Source organism: Pimephales promelas, chromosome 20 (genome assembly GCF_988280905.1).
Source record: "Pimephales promelas chromosome 20, fPimPro1.hap1.1, whole genome shotgun sequence".
In the NCBI taxonomy this organism is placed as follows: domain Eukaryota; kingdom Metazoa; phylum Chordata; class Actinopteri; order Cypriniformes; family Leuciscidae; genus Pimephales; species Pimephales promelas.
Window position 1 is genome coordinate 18,813,125 of NC_142788.1, and position 24,254 is coordinate 18,837,378.

At 39.3% G+C, this 24,254-nt stretch overlaps 1 protein-coding gene across 5 annotated transcripts in view; it reads left to right on the forward strand.

Moving 5' to 3' along the window:
• rerea (arginine-glutamic acid dipeptide (RE) repeats a) overlaps positions 1-24,254 on the forward strand; it is a 159,166-nt gene that overhangs the window by 57,083 nt on the left and 77,829 nt on the right. For all 5 annotated transcript variants that reach the window (XM_039652986.2, XM_089124660.1, XM_089124659.1 and 2 more), the window contains one exon: positions 17,423-17,894. In XM_039652986.2, coding sequence (XP_039508920.2) covers positions 17,567-17,894 — 328 coding nt within the window. In that variant the 5' untranslated portion in view covers positions 17,423-17,566. The remainder of the gene's footprint in view (positions 1-17,422; positions 17,895-24,254) is intronic.

Here is a 24,254-nt window from a genome sequence, read left to right on the forward strand (position 1 = left end):
GCCGTAACCGGCTGTTAACGCCGCATTAATGAACGGGGGATTTCAGATCGAGGTTAACCTCGCCGTACACTGAGACCTTTGCTGTTTGTTTACCCTTGTTGGAGCGAGCCTCGTATTTGTCGTAGCCTTTCACATCATCTTCGATTACAATAAATCGATGAGACCTGAATGGTTACGTTTGAAAATTACAAGCTTGTTGTGCCGTGTCTCATTGGAGGACAAAAAGGAGCACAGGCGGGTGGAAACACAAACTCTGGTCCTAGAATCAGCTCAATGCTCCTGTTCTTCATCAGAGTGAAGTGGCTCCATCAGAGCGGGAGGGAAATTATACTCTATTGTGGCAATACACTACAATCCCACTCCATTCGCCATTAAGCAGAGCTATTGAATATTTACATTCCCACTTGATAGCACTACTTTCTATCAGGGATAGGACAGTGATTGCATCCATTTAGAGACATTTGAAACTCTCTTTTCCTTATCAGATCTCAATTGGTTGTGTTTGTGAGAATCATTAAGATAGTGTATTATTCATTAGGGGTGTGACGGTTATTATACAACTGTGAGACCGACGGTTATAGTTGAACACCACCATTAGAACTCTATAACTGCCAAAACAATGCTATTAAATATTTTTTACAAACATTTTTTTATCATAGAGAATGTTGAAATACTAATATCAGCTTACGAGGGAAACGGAGGCAGAGTTGGTGCTTCGGAGGCTGCTATTGCTGGAGATGATTCGGGACAGGTCTGTGTACTTTTACCGATCAGAACGCGCAAACCGGCATCCGAGGATGAACGACTTCAAGCCGAATCTGCCCGAGCATGTACGTCTCACCGCACTGGGACCCAGTTTTTGTGTCTAAATTGCAATGGTTTTTTTTTTGTTAAGGTTTTGTTTACAGTGTGTGATTTATTTAAAACATAGCACGTTCATTGCAACTTTTTATTGGAAAGCGCATTTACTTCTAGTTGTCTTGTTGTTCATTTTAAATAAACGTAAAGCAAGTAGCTAACACTTGTTTGGGCTTGCGAGCCGGCCAAATAGTTGGTTAACCTTACGTTTTGAGTGGATGATGAGCGCTAGACGCCAAAATGGATGCCAATAACATTCTGAATGGAAAGTTTAAAAGTTGCCAATGGTTCCATTGACGAGACCAAAGTGATCTGTGTTTTGTCGTTGTGAACTGAGATGTCCTCATCGCGATCGCAGCACATCTGAAATACCACTTGGATTATGCCCAAGCACACAGACAGCTGATGTGAATTCTCTGACCCCTCGTCAATATCAGTACCTCGTCAGTATTCCACCTTTTTATTGATGGACAGTGTTACATTGTGTGAGAGATTATTTGCTCCAAGTGAGAATGTTAGTGTGAAATTGAACACAGTATATGCCAATGTTGTTTTCAATAAAAAAAAAACATTTACACAAAGCAAGCCGATCCACTTTTCCATGTTGATAAGAGCATTAAAAATGAGAAAAAAGAATGGGACAAAAAGAAATCAAGAGACATTTAGAATAAAAATTTGTGATTAATTGCGATTAATCGCGATTAAATATTTTAAATGGTTTGACAGCACTAATATATATTTAGAGAGAATTGATGTATTTACTCTTCTATATGTGTGGATGGAAGTGCAGTTGGCTGTGTTTGAACTAAGGTATTCACTAAACGTTTATTAGATCTCCTTTCTTGTCTTGTGGAGAGCTACTAGCCCATATGTAGAGGCTCTGTTTGGAATTCAGCCTTTCCGATTTGAACTGCCATTCCTCTGGCAGGCTGTTCCCTATTGAGCTTTAAAAAAATGTTTTTGTTGTCCGTCCAAGAATACCTGTGAAGTACTGTAGGTCAGCCCTAGAAGCTTTTGAAGCATGCAGGGTCCACTAGAGGTGCATTCACACCCAACAGCAACCACCCACAAGGCTGAGGCATGAAATCTTTTCATCATTATATGCTGTAAGATGCCAAATTCAACCCGAGCCAAACAGTCACACAAGCAGAGGTGCTGCTTAAATTTATGTTTGATTTGCTATGAACAGCGATTCCATATTTGGCAAAGCTAAGTATCCTATTTTGTTTCAGCTTGGGTGTTCATTTGTTGTGTCAGGAATACTTCCTCTGGCCCGGCCTCTTTAACTTTCTTTACAAAGGGAAGTTTCATCCCTTTGGTATTTAAAAAAAGATTTCCATCTTGATAAAACCAGCAGAGCGCCTTTCCTTTGGTAATGTGGGCGCCGTTTCAGTCCCGTCCTGTGTCAATTAAAGCAGCACTTGTAGATAATCTGTTTGAATAAATGTCTCTGTTGCATATAGGGGGGAAATAAAGGGTTAAAGAAACGGGTGGGGTGGGGGTTAAAAAATTTGGATTCCTAAGTGCTTATCTCCTCAGTACAATCCGCCACTCCGCAAGGATAAATATTTAATGACGGGGAAGCTGAAATAGAGCCTTAACAGACTGGGGAGAAATGGATCTGCTATTTATACGTTATACAGTTCCATAAAGCAAAGGAACGGTTAGATAGCCCAAGGTTATTAGTGTACATGCTGTTGATTCATTCTCGTGTTTGTCTTTGTAGGAATCTCCTTGTATATTCAAAGGGAATTTGGTATTGTGCCTTGGCATTGGCTTGTAAAATGGCTGCAGAGAGTCTTGCGCCTTGACGTGAAGTGTTGTAAGATTATTCTAATATGTGTCTGATACCTTTAGCAATTTATCAATCAACAAAGCTTCACAGTCTTGAGTGTTTCTCAATAGCGAATTTTTAATCTTTCCATTCCAATTGGCTAGAATAGTTAAAGGTTATAGTTGTTGGCATCTACTTTTACGGTGCCTAGTTTATGTAGTTTTTTGTTTTGGAACCGAAGCACAGGCCACTAGGGATCTTCTCTGGATACCATTAAATATTCACTTGGAAAAAATAAAACTATAGTTATTGCCTGAGTCATGGTATTACACGGAGACTGTGTGGAATGTTCTGGAGAGCGTCAGTGTTTTGACAGTTGTGCATCACTATTTCTATGGGTCATTCAAATGTCAAATGCGCAGCCGTTGCCAAGTTGAAAAACGATCCTCCCCACGTTGTTTATACTTGCAATGATTTGGGCCGTTTTAGTGCAATCGAACAGGTTCCAAAACGCTCGCCGAATGAACACAATGGATTACATTGTGGACAGAATGTTTCCATTGTAGAGATGCGACTCTCTCAGGCACTTCCGAATGGCTGGATTGGATTACTGAACCCTTTTCATGGTCGGTTTAGATGACTGCTGATCAATGGGGCTCTTAGCTTCAAATCTAATTTGTTTTTGGGCTCATTTGGTAATGCTGATCAGAGATTATTCCTATATAAAATTAATCAGGTTACTGATGTATTTTTTTTTTTTTCAGACCGCTTGGATTCTCATAGACATTAATTGCAGCAATTCCACATTCATTATTGAATTTTTGATCTGCTGTTGCTGCAGAGGGTTAGAGAAGTACAGCATGCGATGGCTCCGTGGAGCAATGCGTTATCTTTGCTGAACAGCTCATTAAGATGCTAACAAAGAGTAAATCTTCATCAAATTGTGTTTTTTCAGAAGATAACCAGACAAAATGCAAACAAAATTGGCTGTGTAAGGCTTAACTAATAATTAAAAAGGAAAAAGTCCTTTTGAATGGGATGCATAATTTTTCACTTGATATCGAAAGAGAACTCTTTTGATTTAGAGTGCGTCTCATTTCCGTCGTACTGTTAGCACAGCTAAGGGGACGCAAGGTAGAAAGAACCTATTTAACAGCGTGATGCATGAGGGGGACTGGACATTCGCGTAAAGTAGAGACCAGAAAAGGTCAGGCCACATTTCATTTCAGCCGAGCTTTTTATTAGCTCTGCCCTGTATGCAGTTTGGAGGAAAATACAGTTGCTCAGCAGTCAATGGACTACTCATTTAGATTGACACATGTGTATACACTTGGATGAATGTGTCTCTGTGCTGAACATGCTTGCTGTTTATGAGCTTACTCGTGCATTTGCAAGCTATTTTAACTTGGACCCGCACAAACCTTCCCCCTGAGGTTCATTCCTTACCGTGCTGTGGAAGGAATTGTAATGCTCACTAAATATTGCGAACCCTGTGAATGTGTCACAGAATAGTACTGTGATCATTGCACACTGTTAAAACCTATAAAGTAGACTTTCCAGTTTCTTTATACTGTCTGATTCAGCTCTCTTGGGATATGGAGGCTCTGTGCAAAGAAGTGGCAGGAATTCCTGTTCGCTAATTTGGAAAATTGTAACACTGTTTTTTTCTTTCAGCTGTAATAAAGGTAATTTGGGGCTTTTATTTTCTCAGGCTTGTTAGGAATAGTTCACACACACACACACAAAAAAAACCCTTGACTTGTTTTCTTTCTTGGAACTTGGAAGAAATGCATCAGTGTTCTCTCTCTCTCTCTCTCTTTCTTTCTCTCTCTCTCTCTCTCTCTCTCATATATAGATATAATAATTTCCTCATGGGAGTAAATAATTTGGGTCAGAGAGGTTTATCTTATGAAAACAAATTGGGAGTCCCCCTATTAAGCTATCCATCAGCTCTTTTACATTAACCGCACTATAACCTGGTGCCTCTGTGAAACGTTTTGACTTCAAATGCGCTTGCTCGACTAGAAAAGCCACGTTGCATGAACGTCAGACTCCAGCTCTCCTCTCCCGCCTCCCACCATGCTTTGTTGTAACACACCAGGGTGTTTTAAGAGTCTGTGTTGTGCAAAGGTACCAAAATGCTGCAAGCGGTAATCTAATATATTACGGCTGTTTTTCCAAAATGATGAAAAATCATCAGGCTTGGCTTGTGTTTTCTGGAAGCCTCCTAACACTATCAGTTAGGGATAAAGTCTCCATTTCACACATGAATGCGTTACGAGTTAATCTCCCGCCTGCCACTGTACACTGCTTTAAACACAACCCTGAACCCGGAGAGCTGTATAGATGCCTCCCTCTGGTAAACACTTTGGGTTTTTGTGTGTGTGTGTGTTTTTTTTTTTTTAACAGCTGCTCTTTTACGTCACTCTACGTTTAAAATCAAAAGCAGCAGGTCTGGTGTGTATATAGGATAAGTGTGCACTCTTCCTGGGAGCTGCGCTACACACTAAAACGGCAGAATGGTAATAGTTCTAGTCAATGCATGTTTTATGAGCTGTCCAGAGAGGAGAGGGAAGCTCTGATCCTGCTTGTTTCAGCAGCGTTTTCATTACCCTCCAGTCACTTCCCCTCCTGCCTGCCGCTCCAAGGCAAGGAAACAATCTCAAATCATTTTTACAGTGCTGCACATTTGGACTTTACTGCATCAGTATTATAGAGAGCAGTGATTTGATATTCCTCCAAACATTTGAGCATCCTCTCTTCTTAAAAATGTCAAGGATGACACCGGTTTGACACCATAGGATCTCTCAGGCAGACTTTTTTCATCCGCTTTAAAGAACAGTGTTTTGTGTGGCTTGCAATGGAAATAGGACTGGAAAGTTTATATTTATATTTGAGCTGAGTTGCCTTAAATGGAGAGGTGGAGTAACAAAGAGGGTGTTATTCAGACTAGAGCCTCTTAAAGACTGTCAGGCTGTGGGTTTGGAGAGGTGGCTCATCCAGAAACAAAAGCCGCTCCTAATTAGTGGTAATACCGTCCTGTGGTATCTGGGGTGGAGGTGCTTTTGGCAGAGCCGTTACGCGTGTTTTTGAATGCCCGGCTTGTTCGAGAGACCATCTGCTGCCGGTTGCCAGTGTTCGAAAAAAAAAAAAAAAAAGCGCCACCGCCAGATAACTAAATAATTTAGTTTGAGAATGGTCTGACGCATTGACCTAATGGCATCGCCGTTGCGGCCTCATCATCTTTAACCTTATGTTCTCGAAGATGAGTTTGGAATAACGTTGCAGCGATAATAAATGAGGTCCTGAACAATAAGCCTGAGCTGAGATTTCTCCTCCAGGCCCTTGTTTCATGTGATGATTAGTTGGGAGTTATGGAGGGGGGGAGGCGTCGTGACGCAGAGCTGACACCCCCCTCTCTGTGGGTGTCTGTCAGGACCAGTGCTTCCCTGAGACCTCCCTGCTTTCACTGTGAATGATGCTCAGGCTGAGCTGCCATGAGGCTTTTGATCAACTGACTACATTTAGATATCATCTTTTTAGGGCTGTCACTGACGATTATTTTGGTAATCTGTCAATTATTTTGAACATGACTCGAGTAATCAGATTGTTTGTGTGTGGTAACAAAAATAGACCTAGGCAAAGACCTAAGCCTTTAAAATGACTTGAAATACATATATAATATATAAGGTATAATAAAGTCCTACAATCCAGCTGGTAATCGCAGAATAAGGACCCTGACGCAAAGCGGAGGAGTCTTGCATCACTCTGAAGGGGTTTATTCTGAGATACCCAGATGAAAAGTAAATAATTCTACACAAAATATTGATTAGAATTTTAATATTTTATTAGCTCATCAAACACAAAACTTCCATGAAGAAAACCCGTTACTAGCAAGCATATAGCACTGACTTCAGGTGCCTGGATGAGCATGTGCTGTCAGTCTTACTGGTTTTTATTGGGGGGTAAAATACCCCTGGATGACGGCATGATGCGATTGACCAATCTATTAGCCGTGTAATAACATAATACAATATATAATAGGCAATAATATTTAGAGCAACACCAGGGCACCAATGGCCAGACGCATGTAACCTACAAGTATGTTCATAATGGCATGTATTAATTTAATTGAATCGCAACCTTAGTGAATTCACAATAGCACTATGCTATAATGTTATTTACATTGTTTTAATATATTGTGCAGCCTAAGAAAGCGGTGTAATAATGTGATTCATGGATTCTCTGATGTGTGATGCGGTACTTCTGGGATTTTGCCAGTTACTCGACACGGGTAAATTGCAGTAGAGGATTTTTTTTTTTAATCGAGTACTTCTATTTAATCAAAGAATCGTGGCTTCTTACATGCTAATAGTCTTTCTACATCAGCTATTATGCTGATTGTATTTTCATTGAGAGGAGGAGGGAGGGGGGCGGTCATTGTTACTCAATCTGAATCTTTTGATACAGGGAATGGGCCTTTGTAAACTGCTGCATTCGCATTACATTCATTGTATTGTGAATCAAAGCATATCAGGGAAGGTGGGGAAGTGCAATGTAAATATCTTCTTCATCTAGGATAGATTTAGAAAGTGACGTATATGTTTATCTGCCATTGATTGAGTATTGATCGCATGTGCTCGGGAGAGGCCAAGCCAAGAGCACGTCTTCTCCAAACGCTGGATCAGCGGTTATTCTAGGATTACCCACCTTAAATACTACCTCAAAATATGTATTGGTCGTTTCATATTTGTACCCTCATTTTCTTTTTATTGAATGTGAAAAGATATTTATATCAATAATTACCTTATATAATTTGGCCACTGGTAGGATATTTTAAAGGGATAGTTAATGTTCAAAATCATTCATTCAAACTCTTGTCATTCCAAACCTTTGTGACTTTCTTTTCTGGAATGCACAAGATATTTTGAAGAAAAACAATTCATACAATGAAAGTCAATGGTTTCCAAAACAGCACTAAACCCCATTGACTTTCATTGCATGGACAAAAACAATTCTTCAAAATATCTTTTGCTATTAAAACCGTTGAAGAAAGAAAGGCATACAGGTTTGGAACAACATGAATGTGAATAAATGGTGACGTGATAATTATTTTTTTCTTTTTGTGTGAACTATCTCTTGTCTTGTTCTTGTGTTCGCACTTCTCCAGTTTTGATTGCCCCTTTAGAAATGCGCGTTGGCTACACAACCAGGCTAAAAGCACAGTGATGGACTGTCCAGACATTCCCCCCACCCTTTCTGCCACACGGACAAACTAGTCTGAAAGCCCTCAGTGTGGTTTGCACTGTGTTTGTGGCTTACAGTGTGAAATGAAGTTACTCTCAGGCACGATGCTGATAATAGACACAAGTACTGATGGGGAGCCGGCCCCTACGGGAATTGTGCAGAGGGAATACAGGCTCGTACACAACCACTTACTCACATACTCGGATTGCTTGAAGCCTAGCCTTCAGCCTCTGGTTTACGGACTCCTCAGGGCTCAGATTAGCCCCTTGATTTCTGTATGTAAATGTAGTTGCATGCTACAGAGATGCAGCAAATTAATTTCCAGCCAGTGTTTTGCGTAAAGATGCCCTTATGAAATCTTAATCCGACAGTATGTTAAAGAAGAGTGGTAGATGTTGATTAGATAACGTAAACATTATAGAGGATTTTATTTTATTGAAGCGTATAAGTGCATATTTGAAAGTATTATTGCTATCATATCAAATCAGGTCTCTGGGGTTTATTTTTAAAAGCATATTATATTCTATATTATACTTATATGCATATTGATACTGCTTGTAAGATCTCAGAAGTCACAAAAGTCTTTTTTGTTCATGAAGGCTTCATTAAATGTGCAATTGGTGATCTGGAAAAATGTTAATTTTAGCCTACTAGCATTGAAAGCATACGATCCCACCCTCCCTGCAAATCACCGTGCGATTCATAAAGCCACGCCTCCTCAAACACATGAACACGCACAGACCACAAGCGAGATGACCAGAGACAATGTAGTTGGATTATATCATGTGTCATTCACCGGTGAGAACTTTACAAGACAGTGAATAACAGTACTAAAATAACGAACATAAACGACGGTTTGCCTGCCATGCTCGCTCTGTCTGCGCAGTGTATGTGAATGTGCTGATGACGTATGATATTTGCGTGAACAGGCTGTGCAGTGGTATGCAAACACACGTTGACTGACAGATAACACGTGTTATATCAATTGGACCGCATGCAATGATTGAACAAACATTTTATGGTCCTACAGCTTCCACAGATTATATATATTTGTACATAATACATTTAGACTGATTAACATAGTGCTTGCTATGGCTGTAGTGATGCACTTATCTCACAATACGGTACATGATATTCAGCCAACGATACGATTTGTTATGATTCGATTAGGGCTGCAACAACTAATCGATAAAATCGATTATAATCGATTATGAAAATCGTTGTCAACGAATGTCGTTATCGATTAGTTGGTCTGATTACGTCACGGGGATTGTTTACATGGAACATGCGCTTCTTACATGCGCTTCATGAGGCGCACATGCAGTCTCTCTCCCTCGCCGCTCTACCCTGTCTCGCGCGCGCAACACGGACGGTTTGGAGCACATTATCTTCTGTCTCGCATGCGCACTCTTGATTCCGTGAGTTTGAACTAATTTGCGGGCATCAGGAAACCGCTATCAATATGCAGCATACACGAAAATCATTCACCTTTCGGTAAATTCGCCGTTTTGAAACCAAAATAGGTGACCGACGTTAATCGTGTATACTTTATGAAGCCATACTATAGTATAATGTGAGATAGAAATGTATATTTAAGTCATTAAATTCAAGTTAACCTAAGCTTTTCCCTCCACTGCGGCTGCGGTCATTCTCTATTCGGTGTTCAAACAGCGCGTCGCGTTACAACAGTTAACATGATGATCTCTTTCCAAGATGATTCAATGTTATTATTATAATTGATCCGTAGATAAAGGTCTATGATGGTTTTGAAATCTTATTAATAGCCTTTCTTGTTCTGTCCTATCTATTATATTTTGCTTCCTCACTAAACAGCTGTGCTTTACATTTAAAACAGCTGTGCATCTGATTTTTACGATGTTTTTCATGAATGTATAACAACAATACAAAGAGCAATGTGTAACGTTTTACCAGAGTTAGTGCTACACTTATTGTCTCTTATTTGTTCCCCACTAAGGAATGTTTTTTTCACTAAATGTTTAGATTTTATAAAATTATTGTGCACTTGTGATATTTCTAGGCTAAGTTTTGCTGAGTTATCCACTAATCTAGTTTACAATAGCATTTTTGTCATAGGTTATGGTCATATATATTTTTTTTATTTGTTGTTTTTCTTTATAATGAAGTTATCTGTATTAAGTGGATTGTTTAACACACAAAAGAGTGTGGTTTTTAGGGTTTTATTTTGTTATAATAAACAAAAAAGAAATATAATTTTTTATCCGATTAATCGAAAAAATAATCGTCCGATTAATCGATTATCAAAATAATCGTTAGTTGCAGCCCTAGATTCGATACACTTGCATCATTTTCTGAAAGATTTAAAGTGGACAGAGTGATTTTGGTGACCTCTTGTGAGTTCCATTTACTTGGATTGAATTAATTGAACTGAAAACATTGATTACAAAATATTCTGACTAGACGGTCTCTACAGCTTAAAAATGCTGGACAAAATGAATCAACGATTTGTTGAGAAAATTAGTTCCATTTATTGAAGCAGTGCAAACTGTAGCTTACAAGCCTTTGAAAAGTAAATGCCGTCTGTCGTTGCTAAGCAACCATGCACTGCGCTCTCCACAACGACAAAAGTTTTAATAGCTAATTGATTTCCACCACCGAAAAACGCTTGCTGTAGCTCTGCTAATGGTTGGTTATTGTCACATGAACTGCGCTGTACTTGCGGCATTCTGAAAATTCGATGTGTTCATCTCGCTGTGCCTGGGAAAAATGAGCGCGTCGCTTCAATTATAAGTGTGCTTGCCCCACACCTAAATTTGAAAAAACGAACTTGAGTGCACAAGACACGATATGTGAACGAGACCATGACGAGCTAAGTTAAACACGGGGGATTTGAATGGGACTTGTGTATCGATACTCGTGGCTTAAAAATCGATACTTTTGGGGGGAAAAAACGATTTATATCGCAGAATCAATAAAATTGCTCAGCCTTAGTGCTTGCTATCAGGATATGAGGAGTATGTGTATAATATGAGTCTATAGACTTAATCTATGCAGAAAGGCATTTTCTTTCATTATTTAACTTAATGGAACAGACTGTGGTAATGCTTAAAGATCCGTCAGCCTGTCTACACAATTTAAAACTCAGTAAAAACAGTTTCTGTGTGGAGAGGGTCCTCCACTGTACTACACGTCCATAAAGTAGACATTTATTGAGGAGCACTGAGTAATTGTTGGGAATAGTCAGTAGTGGCCATTAAGATTTGGAGTATGCTAAATTTTAGTCAGAGCAATCTCTTCCAGCAGGAACAGTTTCAGAATAAATGTGTGCCATCAGATAAAGATCACTGTTATTAGCAGACCGATGGTGTGTGTCAGGAGTTTCAGTACGGATTATACATGCTTGTTCTGTGTGATCATGTGAAACTATTAAAATTGAACTGCTGCAAGTCATAATTTCACACAATACAGAGTCAGTGTGATGCTTTCATCAACAATAACTAAAATCTGGTGGAGAGTTAGCAAATGGATTTCTGTTTTTTTTGTTGTTGTTGTTTTTTGAGTTCTGCTTCAGATGTCTCTTTATTTATTTCTTGAGCTTTTCGCTTTGGCAAAATAGATTGAACAGCTTTGTTGAAATCAGAGTAGCTCTCTTGTTTGAGCTTCGAATGAGACATTTGTCTGATAAATCTCAGTTACTCGTATTGCAGATAATGTTTTGTTTGATATGTTCCAAGGCTAATCTCACTCGCCGAAAACAATTACATCAAACGTGTATTTCACAACTTCCATCTGGACAGCTTTCGGTAATTCTCGCCAGTCAAATGTCTGCATTTTGTAATGTACTGTTTGAAACCAGTGATCAGGGATCCCCCCCAAAAAATGTCTATAAGCGTGTCACTCACTCTCTCACTGCTATCTGCTCATTGACTATCTATCATAAACAGTCTTTGACTAAATTTGCAAATGAATTAGATTACGGTTGGAACGATGCATCGATTTGTGTGTAAAGTGTCGAAGCTTCACACTTTTTACTTTCATCCGTCATCCCTTGTCAGTGTCACACAAAACTAGAGCAAATGCTAATGGATACTATGGCAGCGCATACATCATTTTGTTTTTTACAAGCGTGATGACTGCATTTTATAACCGTACTGACCCCTGAATGTTTTCAAGACTCACAACCGCATTTTTTGACGAACCACTGCTGGATGAATGGAACCGCACTGGACAACTAGTTGTCTCACGTCATATAATGTAAGAGCCACACTGAACTGTATAATCATGATGGGTTTAGTTTCCTCACGGAGACTGAACGCTGCACTCTGTAACAAAGCATTAAAAGTCCTTTTTGGTTGCTTAAAATAACTGATGGATAAACGCAGACCTCGATCAGACTTATTTGTTTAATAACACGTTATCAATTGTGATAATTTCTTGGTGTTATGGACATCGCCATTAATACGGTCACTAAATATGGTTGCGTCTTCAGCTGTTCCTCAAGCTGAATTTTATGAAAACATGTTTAAATGAAACATGGAAAGATTAATGGCAGAGTTTGGTTATTTGTTGGTTTGTTATCTAAAGGGTTAATTGACTGGTACGAGATCGATTATCACAATAATTGTTCGTTACAGCCCTAAAATGAGGCACCTGGCAATACTGTTGTCTTGGGGAAATAGCATTTGTGTTGCCTGACCCTTTATTGGCTTTTGCCTCAAATCACAGAGATGAATGCGTCAGCCTATTGGCGTAATAGGAGAGTGATTTAGGATGAATAAAACATGCAGCATGAAAGAGTAATGTTGAAAAAGGAGTGTGTTTTGTAATAGAGCCCTGCTGTGTGCCCATTGTGAGGTGATGTGTTAATAGTGGCAGAGCAACTGTGTGGTTGGAGGGGTGAGAAGGTCTAATTTATCCGCTGCTCTGAAGGAGAAATGTATTTTTATTTAAAACCTCCTGGCTCACACCCCTTGACTTCATTGCAGTAATGGAAATGGTAAAATAGGTGCTGTTGGCTGAGACCCCTGAAGCTTTTTTTTATATATATATATATATACCGGCTTTCACAAATGGCTGATTTTTCTCCCTCCCTGCCTCTCTCCCTCCCTTTTCCATTAAGACAGCTGGTATCTTTCAAAAGGTCCTGCTCTGGTGATTGATGTGTAATGGCTTCAAGCCTCACCTGCCCCACAGCGCGTTATTCATCTGTGGGTAGTGTTGAGGGGAGTACTCGCCATTGCTTAATTGGTCCTGGTCACCATTCAGAAGCCACATGAACTGATGATGCATTGTTGCCTGGTCAGTGTTGTAAACCTCACTGCAGTCCCACTGCCTATCACTGGTTGCTAATGCTTCTGTTGGTATAAATAACACGCTCTTTACATGTGAGAAGTGTGGATCACTGAGTTTTCTGCAGTAGTAATTTATTAATCATACGGCACAAGGTTGTACAATGCTCGTATAATGGAGTCAAGATGCAATAAGGGTTTTCATTAGAGATGCACCGATGCCACTTTTTCCAATAAGTTTCCTTCTTGGTACTTGCTGATACCTGCATTTTCACTGCATTTGTAGTTTTTAAAATATATTGGGTAGAGAAACCAAACGAATATGAATCATATTAGTTGGCTTAATTTGAGTAGTTACTATATATTTTCTTCAGTTATATCATTCTTATTTAAGCCTAATAAAATGTTTTGTAAGAGGCGAGGTCCTGCTATTATCATATTTTATCTATCATTTCATAGCACAGCGCATACTTAGAGCTGCTCCAAAAAAAAATGAATCTTTATAAAGTTACAAAAGTTAGGCCCTGTTCAGTCAAGAGCAGTGAGTGATTTCTTTGTCCTTTGTTTGGTTAACATTAAAACAGAGCAGCAGGTTTATTAGACTGCTGCCCCTTTAAGACCGAATGCATGGATCCAATATACTGTTGCGCATTGTATTTCTCAACTGTCTACGTTCACTTATATCCGACTGTGTTTACTAGGATATTCGCCAAGCGCAAGAGATCTAGCGCTAAAATCTGTCGTTTTTCAAATCAAGCTGAGTGCTTTTTTTTGCATGCTATCTATTACATGGATACAGTGTCTTTTGTCTTATAGTGTCTATCTTCACTCAGGCGCGTGCTTCAATTTATCGCCATTGCAGAGACTATATTCTGGACAGTTTGACCAACGGGCAGCGGCCGCACACCAAGCCACCGGATGGTGTGGCTAATAACTTGCAATGCATAACTATAGACCAGCCCTCGTGGCCTCAACCCTTCCGGCCCACAGGGAAAAGTCCCGACTCTCGGGATTGCCTCTCCGCTACTGACTGGTGGCCGTGTGTGAGGAGAAAAAACACTGACGTCCTTAGGGAGGGAAACATGAAATGCATCTCTTACAAATCTGGAACGCGGTCATTCATAAAAGTATCGATACTAACAAATTTATTAATTGTGACGTTTTTAATTTCCGAGAATCGTGATACTTTTGAAGTATTGGTGCACATTTCAAATCAGCACTGTTTTACTTGGAGTGTTATGTTTGTTTTTAATCCCAGTATCCAATTAAATAATCGGCATCAGTAAAATCCACTATCTGTCGACCTCTACTTCATAGACAGCCTTCTCTTTTATCCACATTATACTCTCTGCTGGTGTTTCTTTGACTGGACACAAACACTGTACACATGCTTTGTGGTATTAGTTGTTGGTATTGGAGCATTTTAATGAATACGAGTACATTAGCTCAGTATCGGGCCTGATACTGGTATTAATTGTGTTGTACTGTTCCGAAAAAAAAAAATATTAACTGAAAACCATCCTAAGGTGCTGCCACCAAATAAAGGCTTATTGGCTGGTCTTCAAACTCGATTGTTCAAAGCATTCGAGAACCACAAACTTTTACAATGTAGTGCTTGTGAGATTTTTATTTTTTATTTTTTTATTTTTATTAGTGTTTATTTTTTATTATTTACTTTTGTTAATTTTTTTAATCAGTTACAGTTGTAATTGTATGTATAGCTGTTTATAACTTTTGAAAGCTAGTATAGGCTGCATTTTATAATTTCTCATCCAACAATTTGAGAATGACTGACTGACAGTCTAGATTTTATTTTTAAAAATTGGTGCATTAATTACTGTATTATATCCTTCGTTTTAGCTGTTTGCACGGTAAAACATTCACGGAAATGAATTCCATGTTTTTTGCCGTCGTGTCACAATAAGTGCCCATAATGCAATAGTTGCTTTTTTAAGTGAAAAAATGTTTTGATGATCTTGAGCTTGAGCTCTCTTGCTGGCTGCATTTGAACACCAGAATGTGTCCCATTTAAACGCCCCCTAAGAAACATGTGTGATCAGTGTCTGATGAACTCAACTGCTCTAATTATGCAGGACTTCTTCACTGATCGTTTAGTTCAGAAGACATTTTAAAAACCCACTGTCTTGTTGACTGTCCATATGAATGTATGCATGTGTGTTCAGGCTGGCGGTCAGCATGGTAACTCGTGCGGTGATTAATCGGGCCGTGACGTGGCTGCGCAGCTCTGTAATCAGTCAGTAGTGTTTGAGGTTGATGAGGGGAGCAGCTGCCCCGTCAGTTGCCGTCTACTCAAGATGACAGGCTGCCATTGACAGGGCTGCTTGTCAACTGCACCAGTGTGCCTGTCATAAGCCATTTCTCTTCATTTTTATACCTGCTCTATAAACACACCTCTCACACTGACAAACAGCCCAATTCTGTCCTGCTGCTGTCCTCCCGCAGGCTCCACATTTCCAAATTCACTCGCTGCTGCTTTTTCGGCTGTTGTCAGGTTTAGCTGCACTTGAGGCTGTAATCTTTAGTTTCCTGTTTAACTGAAGAGGGGGAAAGCGGCGTGGACCCTTTCAAGTGCACTTCATTGTTACGCAGCCATTTCATGCTCTCATATTAGAGGTCTTGTTTTGTTTTGTTTTTTTCCCTTTTCGGCCAATGGGAGATTGATCTTTATTTTCATGAATGTTGACTTAAAAGAGGCAAGTAGCAGCGAGCGTTGTAAAAACAGGATTTGATCCAAAGCTGTTTTCTGTCTGAGACTTTTGCCAGGTTTCTTCTCCATGCCTGTCTGTTCTGATTTCCACGGGTGATCGCTGTGCTAGCTGAGGTAGGGCCGCCTCTGGCCAGGCTGTAGTTGCCTGACCAGCATGCACAAGCAACAAACACTGTGGCCTAGAGGGAGCACTAGGTCTTATTCCAGTCTAATGCATTACTTGTAAGAAATTCTATTCTCGATAGCCTGAGCTGGCTAGTTGTGCAAAGGTCTATATAAGCCTAATATCCTGTAAAACGTGCAGCTGAGCCAATTTGATAATGCAGTGGGGAATCCTGTTTAGGCCACTGTGCAGGGAAACATAGTGGTGCTTTTCATCGCCAGGCAGAAATGAGCTGGGGAAAAGAGCAGGGAGCTTGAAGTTTGTGCTCTTTTGATATAGCTTTGCTCAGAGCTCTCCTGAGGACATGTGCTGCTGCTGTGGAAGAGACCGGCAATTGATGTTCCTTTTGGTGTGCGACGTCACAGCGCTGCTCGCCGGCTGTGATTGATTAAACCGATTGCATGAGTATCAACAGGCCCTTGGTTTTACAAATATCTCGCTGTGTTGGGGAACATGAAAAGCAAATTTAGAGCACGTTTAATGTTGTAACCATCAAGTCAAAAGTGGTATTTTTTTCACATGGCTTTAATGTAGGTGTATACATCCTCATTATTTTTAAAAGATTGAGCAAGATGCACCAAATGAGATTTTACATCTAACCTTGCCTTGTCATTAAGATCAAATTATCTGAGATTTTAAGAGACTTGATGATGACCTTGACCCCGAGTCATGAGAGTCTGCACAGGTCCTATCTGTGATGATGTTTTTTGCGGCATGTCGCATGAAAAACATTATTTTTATTAGGCTTTTAACGTCACTATGATAACAGAAAAATTGTATCACTGTGGCATTTCATTTTTGCCCCTTCAAAAAAAATTAATTTTATTCTCAATTCATTACACTCTTAGAAGAAAAGGTTCTATATAGAACCTTAAAATGTTCTAAAGCGCTACATATTTGGAACCCCTAAAATGCAATGAGTGTGAATGATCACAAAATTCAAGATATGGGGTTAAAAAATGTAATTAATCAATATCACATGAAGAGTGCCATTTCAGTTTTTATCCTCCAAAAATCTGCATGATTAAAATGTGATATTAAGTTACAACAGTTTAATAAACAATAATTTAATTACAACTACAAAATGTTGGAGAATAATGTAATATATGAATGAATAATAGCCTTTAAAGAACCTTTGTGCCAAAAGTGTTCTTTCTTGTCATTATTGAACCTTTTTTAGCATAAAATGTCCTTTGGAGTTGAGTAAAAAACCCTATGCTACATATATAGAACCCTTTTTTCTTAGAGTGTACAAAAAGGTGTATTCAAGTCATTATGTTGAATGCATTTTTTTTTAAAAACACATGTATTTTTTGAATAAATAGAACAAAAAAAAGTGTCACATTAACCACTCTAACAATGTCATTGTTTTCCTCTCCCTTCAGCTCTTCTGAAACACTGGGGTTGTTGGTGTGGCCAAATTTTCCCTGGATTTGATTGGTAAATTCAGAAGACTGAAGCCCAGGCTCACAGTCTACCTTTCACGGAGGCCCAGCCGTGAGAGGACAGAAGAAGGCACGTGGCGAATCATGACTGCCGACAAAGAGAAGGACAAGGAGAGGGAGCGCGAGCGTGATCGGGACCGGGACAGAGACCGCGAGAAGCGGGACAAAATGCGAGAGTGCGAGAGCTCACGGCCCCGGCGAAGTTGCACGCTGGAGGGCGGTGCTAAGAACTATGCTGAGAGCGAACACAGTGAGGATGACGACAACGAGACGCCTGGGGCCGCCAACGCCGAGGAGGGCGGTAAGAAAAATAAGAAGAAGCTGCCCAAGAAGAAGTCGCGCTATGAGCGAATGGAGAACGGCGAGATTACTTCCTTCATTACGGAGGATGACATTGTTTACAGACCCGGTGGTAAGTTCTGGTTGTACTGTGTTTGTCATTAAATAACCATGCTGTTTGGACAGCAAAATGTATTTGGCAATATATTGTATGTGTTGCTGAAAATGGTGCTTTAGCGTAGCATAAACATGTCACATCATCCACTACTTGGATGAAAAAAAATGCATTTACGTTGGCTGCTGTGCTTGACTAAATACATTCCCTCTTGCTGAAAATGCAGGAGAAATCGCCGTGATGATATTTGAAACGGTCATGTTTTTCACACTTAGCTGTCCAAACCACGCAAGATTCTTGTTTTTATTTGTATTTTTCAGTGAGTGACAGAAAAAGTGAAACGATCCACATTAGGTCTTTATTAGGCGCTGAGATTGAGCCTAGACCAGAGCAATAACCTTTTCCTGCGCTGTAAACATGGCCTCTCTTTCACCTGCTGTTTAGAAATTGGTTGTACATGAGACTGGGGGGAAATGTCAACACTCCGGTGGAGGGCAAAGCACGGCTGCTGTAGTTCTAAATCATCCTCGCCGTGTCTTTCATTTATTTAGCAGAAAGGTCAAGCAGTATGCTTAGTTATTTAATGCGAAGACTTCAAATTATTGCCATTTGTGTAATTTCCAGTCTCTCCACTCCATCTCTTCTGCTTAGCAGAGGTGTTTGCTCGGAGGGGAAGGTGAGGAATGGTGTGATGGTTGCCCCCTCCTCCTCTTCTTCCTTGCACTGTTGCCCCAGTGGGAATCCGGTTGGAGGCATTATCTGCTGAAGGTCCTTGAAAACACAGTTGCTGAAGCTCTCTGTCAGTAATAACCCACCAGATCCCTTCCCTGCTCTGTTTTGGAAAGTACCGCCAGTCTGCTTTAGATTGAATTGAATCACACACATCTGAGGCATGTTAGTTGATTTAATCACTGCTGTAGTAGAGAATACAAAGGGACGGACACCATGTTTTTGAAGGCGCTTTTTAAGGTGCAGCTATTTAAAAAAATAAATTGCGCCATATGTGTGTTGTTGATTCTGTTTATATAGTGAACCTTTCCTTTGATTTATAGTGGTCTATACATCATATAGCTGATCTGTTAATGCTTTAGTGACATCATTGTGTTTTGTATATGTTTTTTATAATTTTTTGTCACTTTTTTAAAATGATGTTTTTGTGCTTGTTTGTAGTGCCGTACAGTTTGGACAAATTTATGAATATACATAAATATATTGATATTTACAACTAATAATAATAATTATTATTATTATTAATGTAAAATATAAATAGCATTTTTAAATGTAAATATAAAAAATACCATATTTTTATTGGAATATTTCACTGAAAAATAAAAATGTGTGAACTGCACTGCTCTGAAACACTGAAAACACTAAAAGGCACACAACACACACACACATATATATATATATATATATATATATATATATATATATATATATACTTAATGTGTAAACATTTTACGATTTATTTCGTTTAATTGTGCTGGCCTTGCAGCATGTGGATGCATTTGGTTTGCGGTCAGTTTCTGCAGCCTTATTGCAATCAGATTTGATTCGAGCGGCTTAAGTAGACACAAAGCCTGTGCTGGATTAAACCCTACTAAATGTTAAATCCTTTTATGTTTGTCTAGTGACACACAATATGTAAAACTGGCCACCCTTGAAGTGGGTATTAAAAACGGTGAGAAGCCAACGGAAAAAGAGAGAGTCTAATCAAGGGAGAGAACTGAAACAAGACAATAATTGCTTTTGTGGCTCGAGAGAGTCGGCCGCGTGTACGTATGACACTAGATAAGACGAAGTAATATTGAAAGCCAACATGAAGATCTCCTTCATACATTTTGTCGACTAACAATTTTATAGCAAGCTTAGTGTGCATTTATTAGGGTGTGCAAAAAAAGCAAATAGGCACGTAGCCTCGTCATTGGAGAGATGGATTGTGCTTGAGTGCGGAAGGAAGGAACGAAGGAGAAAAGGAGTGAATGTGGAGTGTGATTCAGATGGGGAGAGAGAGATGGAGAGGCATTTGTATTGCAGACAGGGCCACTCGGATGGAAGGTAGAGTAAAGCATCTGAATCGATCAGGCCTTTGAGTGGCGTTCTCGTGTCCAGGCTCCCTTTAGCTTTGCGGATATTCACTACACAGAGGCAGCTTATGGATCCAGCCGGGAGATTATACACACATAAGATCAATACTCAAGCCTCTGCGAGCTGGCCGTGGCTGTCTGCAGTCCGTCTTTACAACCTGCAGTCACACCAATGTCCTTGTACTGTGACGGCAATTTGTCTCCCTGGCTGCCATTTGGCTTTTAAAATGGAGAGCTTCTCAAGCGGGATTGGCTGGATGAGTACCACTCCCACCCGTGTGATGAGAATGCTGACAATAAAGAGAGGTGAATATCCACCGTGGGCTCGGCTGAGGGTTGGGGTGGGCTTTATTGTGCTCATTATAACTCTCATCCAAAACCTAGTGGGCTGCCTACTTAGAGAGTGTTTTATACCTGCAAACTAGTTGCTTTTCAGCAGAATACGCAGTTTGTAATAAATATGTCATTTATGTAAATTGGGAGGGAGGGAGGGGTTCGGGGTGAAATTGCAAGCCCAAACCTCAAAAGAATCAAAAACTGGCTACTTTCCCATAAACTGGAGTTAGACCTTAGATGTCTCTCGAGCTATCGCAATCTTTTTTGACGCCTGACAGATCGTTGTAGTGCCTCCGTTCAAGCAGAGCGCTTGTGAACGATCATATCTTTCGCTTTACTGGTCACAACACGAAATAAACTTGAAGGTATGTTGAAATACTATATAACTTACCGAAATCTGTATCATGTCAGTCACATGTAATTGCTCAGTGTTTTAACTGCAGGAAGGCATCAATAAAACAGCTTGTAAACAATGTCCTTTAATGTCCAATGCATTTACCTCAATAAAGCCATTCAATGTCCAAAAACTAGTCAGCTAGAAAAATGTACTTAGGAGAATTTTGCTAAATATATGCATTTGCAGTATGGGTGGGGGAAAAATCGATTCTAAGATGCATCGCGATGCGGACGTGGACGATTCTGAATCGATTCACAAATGTCAAAAAAAAATAAATAAATAAAAATCCAGATATATATTTATAATAACGTAATTTTGACAGAACTCTGAAGTGCAGGTGGTCCGTCTGTGGCATGCACAAGAGACGCAATGGCTGAGCGTGAAACCCAAAAACCCTTGTTAAAAGCTGACGTGTGGAAATATTTTGGCTTCTGAAGTTAAAAAAGGAAAGGAGCTGGACAAGAGGCACACTAGTTGTAAGCTTTGTAGAATAAAACTAAAATATTTCGGAAACACGACAAATATGAGAAGCCATATGACACTTTTCCACCCAGAGGAGGAAAAACACTTGGCTGTACCGTTATTATATTAATTTAGACACAGATTTATTTTCCTGTTGCTTCTTTGCAATGTTAATAAAATATATTGTACGTTAACTCTTTATGGGTTATTACTTAGTAGTTTTAAGGCAAACTGTTTATAGTCATTTATTTATAGCCCTCTGAATCGTAATCGAATCGTACGGCGCCTAGAGATTCTCACCCCTAATTTATAGGCTATTGCATAATTATTGTATTTTTACTTAACCTGTTCTTTAAAATAAATGTATGTTTGAATAAATCCGGTTTAAGACAGCCAGCATTTAAATATTTATATTTAAAACTAGAAGACACATTGTCATTTAAATTTATTATAACGTTATTATAAAAACTTCCTTATATATGTAGCCTACAAACAAGTAAACAATTAATTTAATATTAAAGTCTACCAACTATGGTTCTGTATAGTTTACAGTATTAGTTGAGAGATTTTTTTTTTTTTTGAGGAAATTTGGCATGTACTGACCTGAAAAGTTAATAAATATTGAATATTGAAATTAAGGCCCTTTTTCGCATGTCAAAAAATAAATACGACCTCAGGTTATGTCAATCACGCTTGCACACTGCCTCCGAAACTTTCACCCGTCATAAAAAAAAAAAAAAAACGAATCGGTTTGGTTTTCTGCGTTTTTCTCATCCATAGCAAGCAGTTTGAATGGTGTTTTGACAATTCAGAGCCACCGAATCACGAATACGAAAAATTTTGGACTCAGTGTGCAATGGCCTTTAATCAAATTGATATTTTTTTATACTTGAAACAAATGTTGTCTTTTAGTTCACCAGAATGCTTCATTAAAATCACAAAAAAATGCGTTGTGACAAGGTCAGTGAAAAAAAAAACAAAAAAAAACTCAATAATTGAACATGCTATTTAAAAAAAAATTAAACATGAAATTGAGAGTGGTGTAAATTCGTTCACATTAGGAGTTCTATTTGTGTGAAGTTCCAGTTCAGTCACTGGTGAGGTTTCTTTAGACAGAAATCTGAAAGTAGTCGGCAGGACAGCTTACTAGATTTTGGAACAGAGCTTATTGTTGGGGTTATGATTGAGGTGGAGGTCTAGATGTTGAATTTACAAAAGGATGAGTACATCTCTGAAGGTGGCCTTTATTTTTCTCTTTCTCCTGGCTGCCTGTGGGTGTCTGGACAGCTGTCACCTAATTATGGAGCCACCCAAAGCTTGCAGTCTTTTCCATAAGGCTGAAATCTCCACCGGGAGCTTGAGCCCATCGCCCTCACCTCCATACAGAGCTGAGTGGTTCCTTGTCAGCTCGCTAATATCATTTCAAGACTGGTTATTTGTCTGCTCGCAATTTTGCCTGATTAGCACCTTGGTGTAAGTTTCATGTTTGTCAGTGGATCCAGTTGAGAGATTATAGAAACACTAACAGGCGAACAAAGCTTCAGATCTTTCCCTGGAACAGAGTCAAAAATGAACTCAATAGACTTGGTGGGGTGAAAATGGACATGCACCACCTTCGCAAAGAGCATTCGGCCATTGCTGAAATTGACATTGACTTCTCTGAAATAAACTTTGTTTGTTGTCATGGGGAGAAACCAGGCTCACTCTTGGCTAGAGTCATGTATTATTCAGCGAGGTGAGACTAACTGCATTTGACCACCTGAGTGAGTCATCAAGCAGCAGTCTTCATCTCCCTGTTGCTCTTCTGAGGAGACAGCAACAGTATCACCCCATGTAGAGAGACAACTTTTCCATGCATGTCTTCCACTCTGCTTCCAGCTGTCTCAAGATTTAGACAGACAGAAAGAGAGATGGGGGATGAAAAGCAGGCAGAGGCAGAGCAGGCGACAAGGAGACCCTCGTATCCTTGTCTTGAAGGAGAACAGAGGCTTTGCTGTTTAAATCAAATCATCCAATGGGTTCAATTAAAAGGGCCACATTTTATACTTGCGTAGCATTTATTTTCCCTCGGGGGTCACTCACTTTAAGCATTTTTGTGCCAGAAAGGTCATAATTTAGTGAACCTGATTAGGGATGCATGATTCATCTTTACCACATTGTTTATCTTAGTGAGTTCTTTCTTTTTTTTATTTTTTTTATTTTTTATTTTTTAGATTTTTTTTATTTATTAATTGAAAAGTAGAAATAGAAGAAATAGTGTGTTTAGAAGAAATAGTTACTTTACTGTAATAACTGTAATCTTTAGCAGATCTCCAAAATGATTATCCATTTTTCATAATAAATTCACTTGGAGCGATTAAAACGTTATTAGTTTAATTTTAAACACAATAGTATTTTTTTGTAATTTAATATGTACATTTTAATATTCAATGCATTATTTACTATTTTAAATATTGACTATTTATTGGTTTTCAATCCTGACATAAAAATGAATAGCATGAATCTTATCGACAGGAATTTAAATATTCGTGTATCCCGATATCTAACCGTTAGAACACGTTGTTTAAAAGGTTTCTGTGCCTTTTAATATTTTTATAGGTAAATGAACTCTGTTATGATTGGCTCACTCCGCATAATAGCACAGTGTTGAACACAATGCATTTACGTTAAGATGTACAGACAATCATAGACTACGTTTACATGCAGCCAATAACCCATTCAAAACCGGGATATTAGCAATAACCCAGTCGCGAACGGCCATGTAAACAACGGCAAAAACCCGAATATGCACGTACCCCGGATTTTAAAAAACGGGATATTATACCTGGGGTACACCTTTTCTAACCTGAATTTCTTGGCATGTAAACGTGTATCGGCATATCCCCATAGTGATTTGTGTTCTGCGCATGTTCTATTCGCAAAGAATCTTGGTCTTTTGAGTAGAGAAACTTCTCGGCGCGTACAAAAATCCACGTGCAGTATACCGGAAGTAAACATGGTGAGACACAGCACAGCATACTTTTGGAGCGAGGTCAGTAACGTTACCAGCATCACAGCGCAAACAAAGGCGATCGCTATCTGCCCCGAATGATTCAT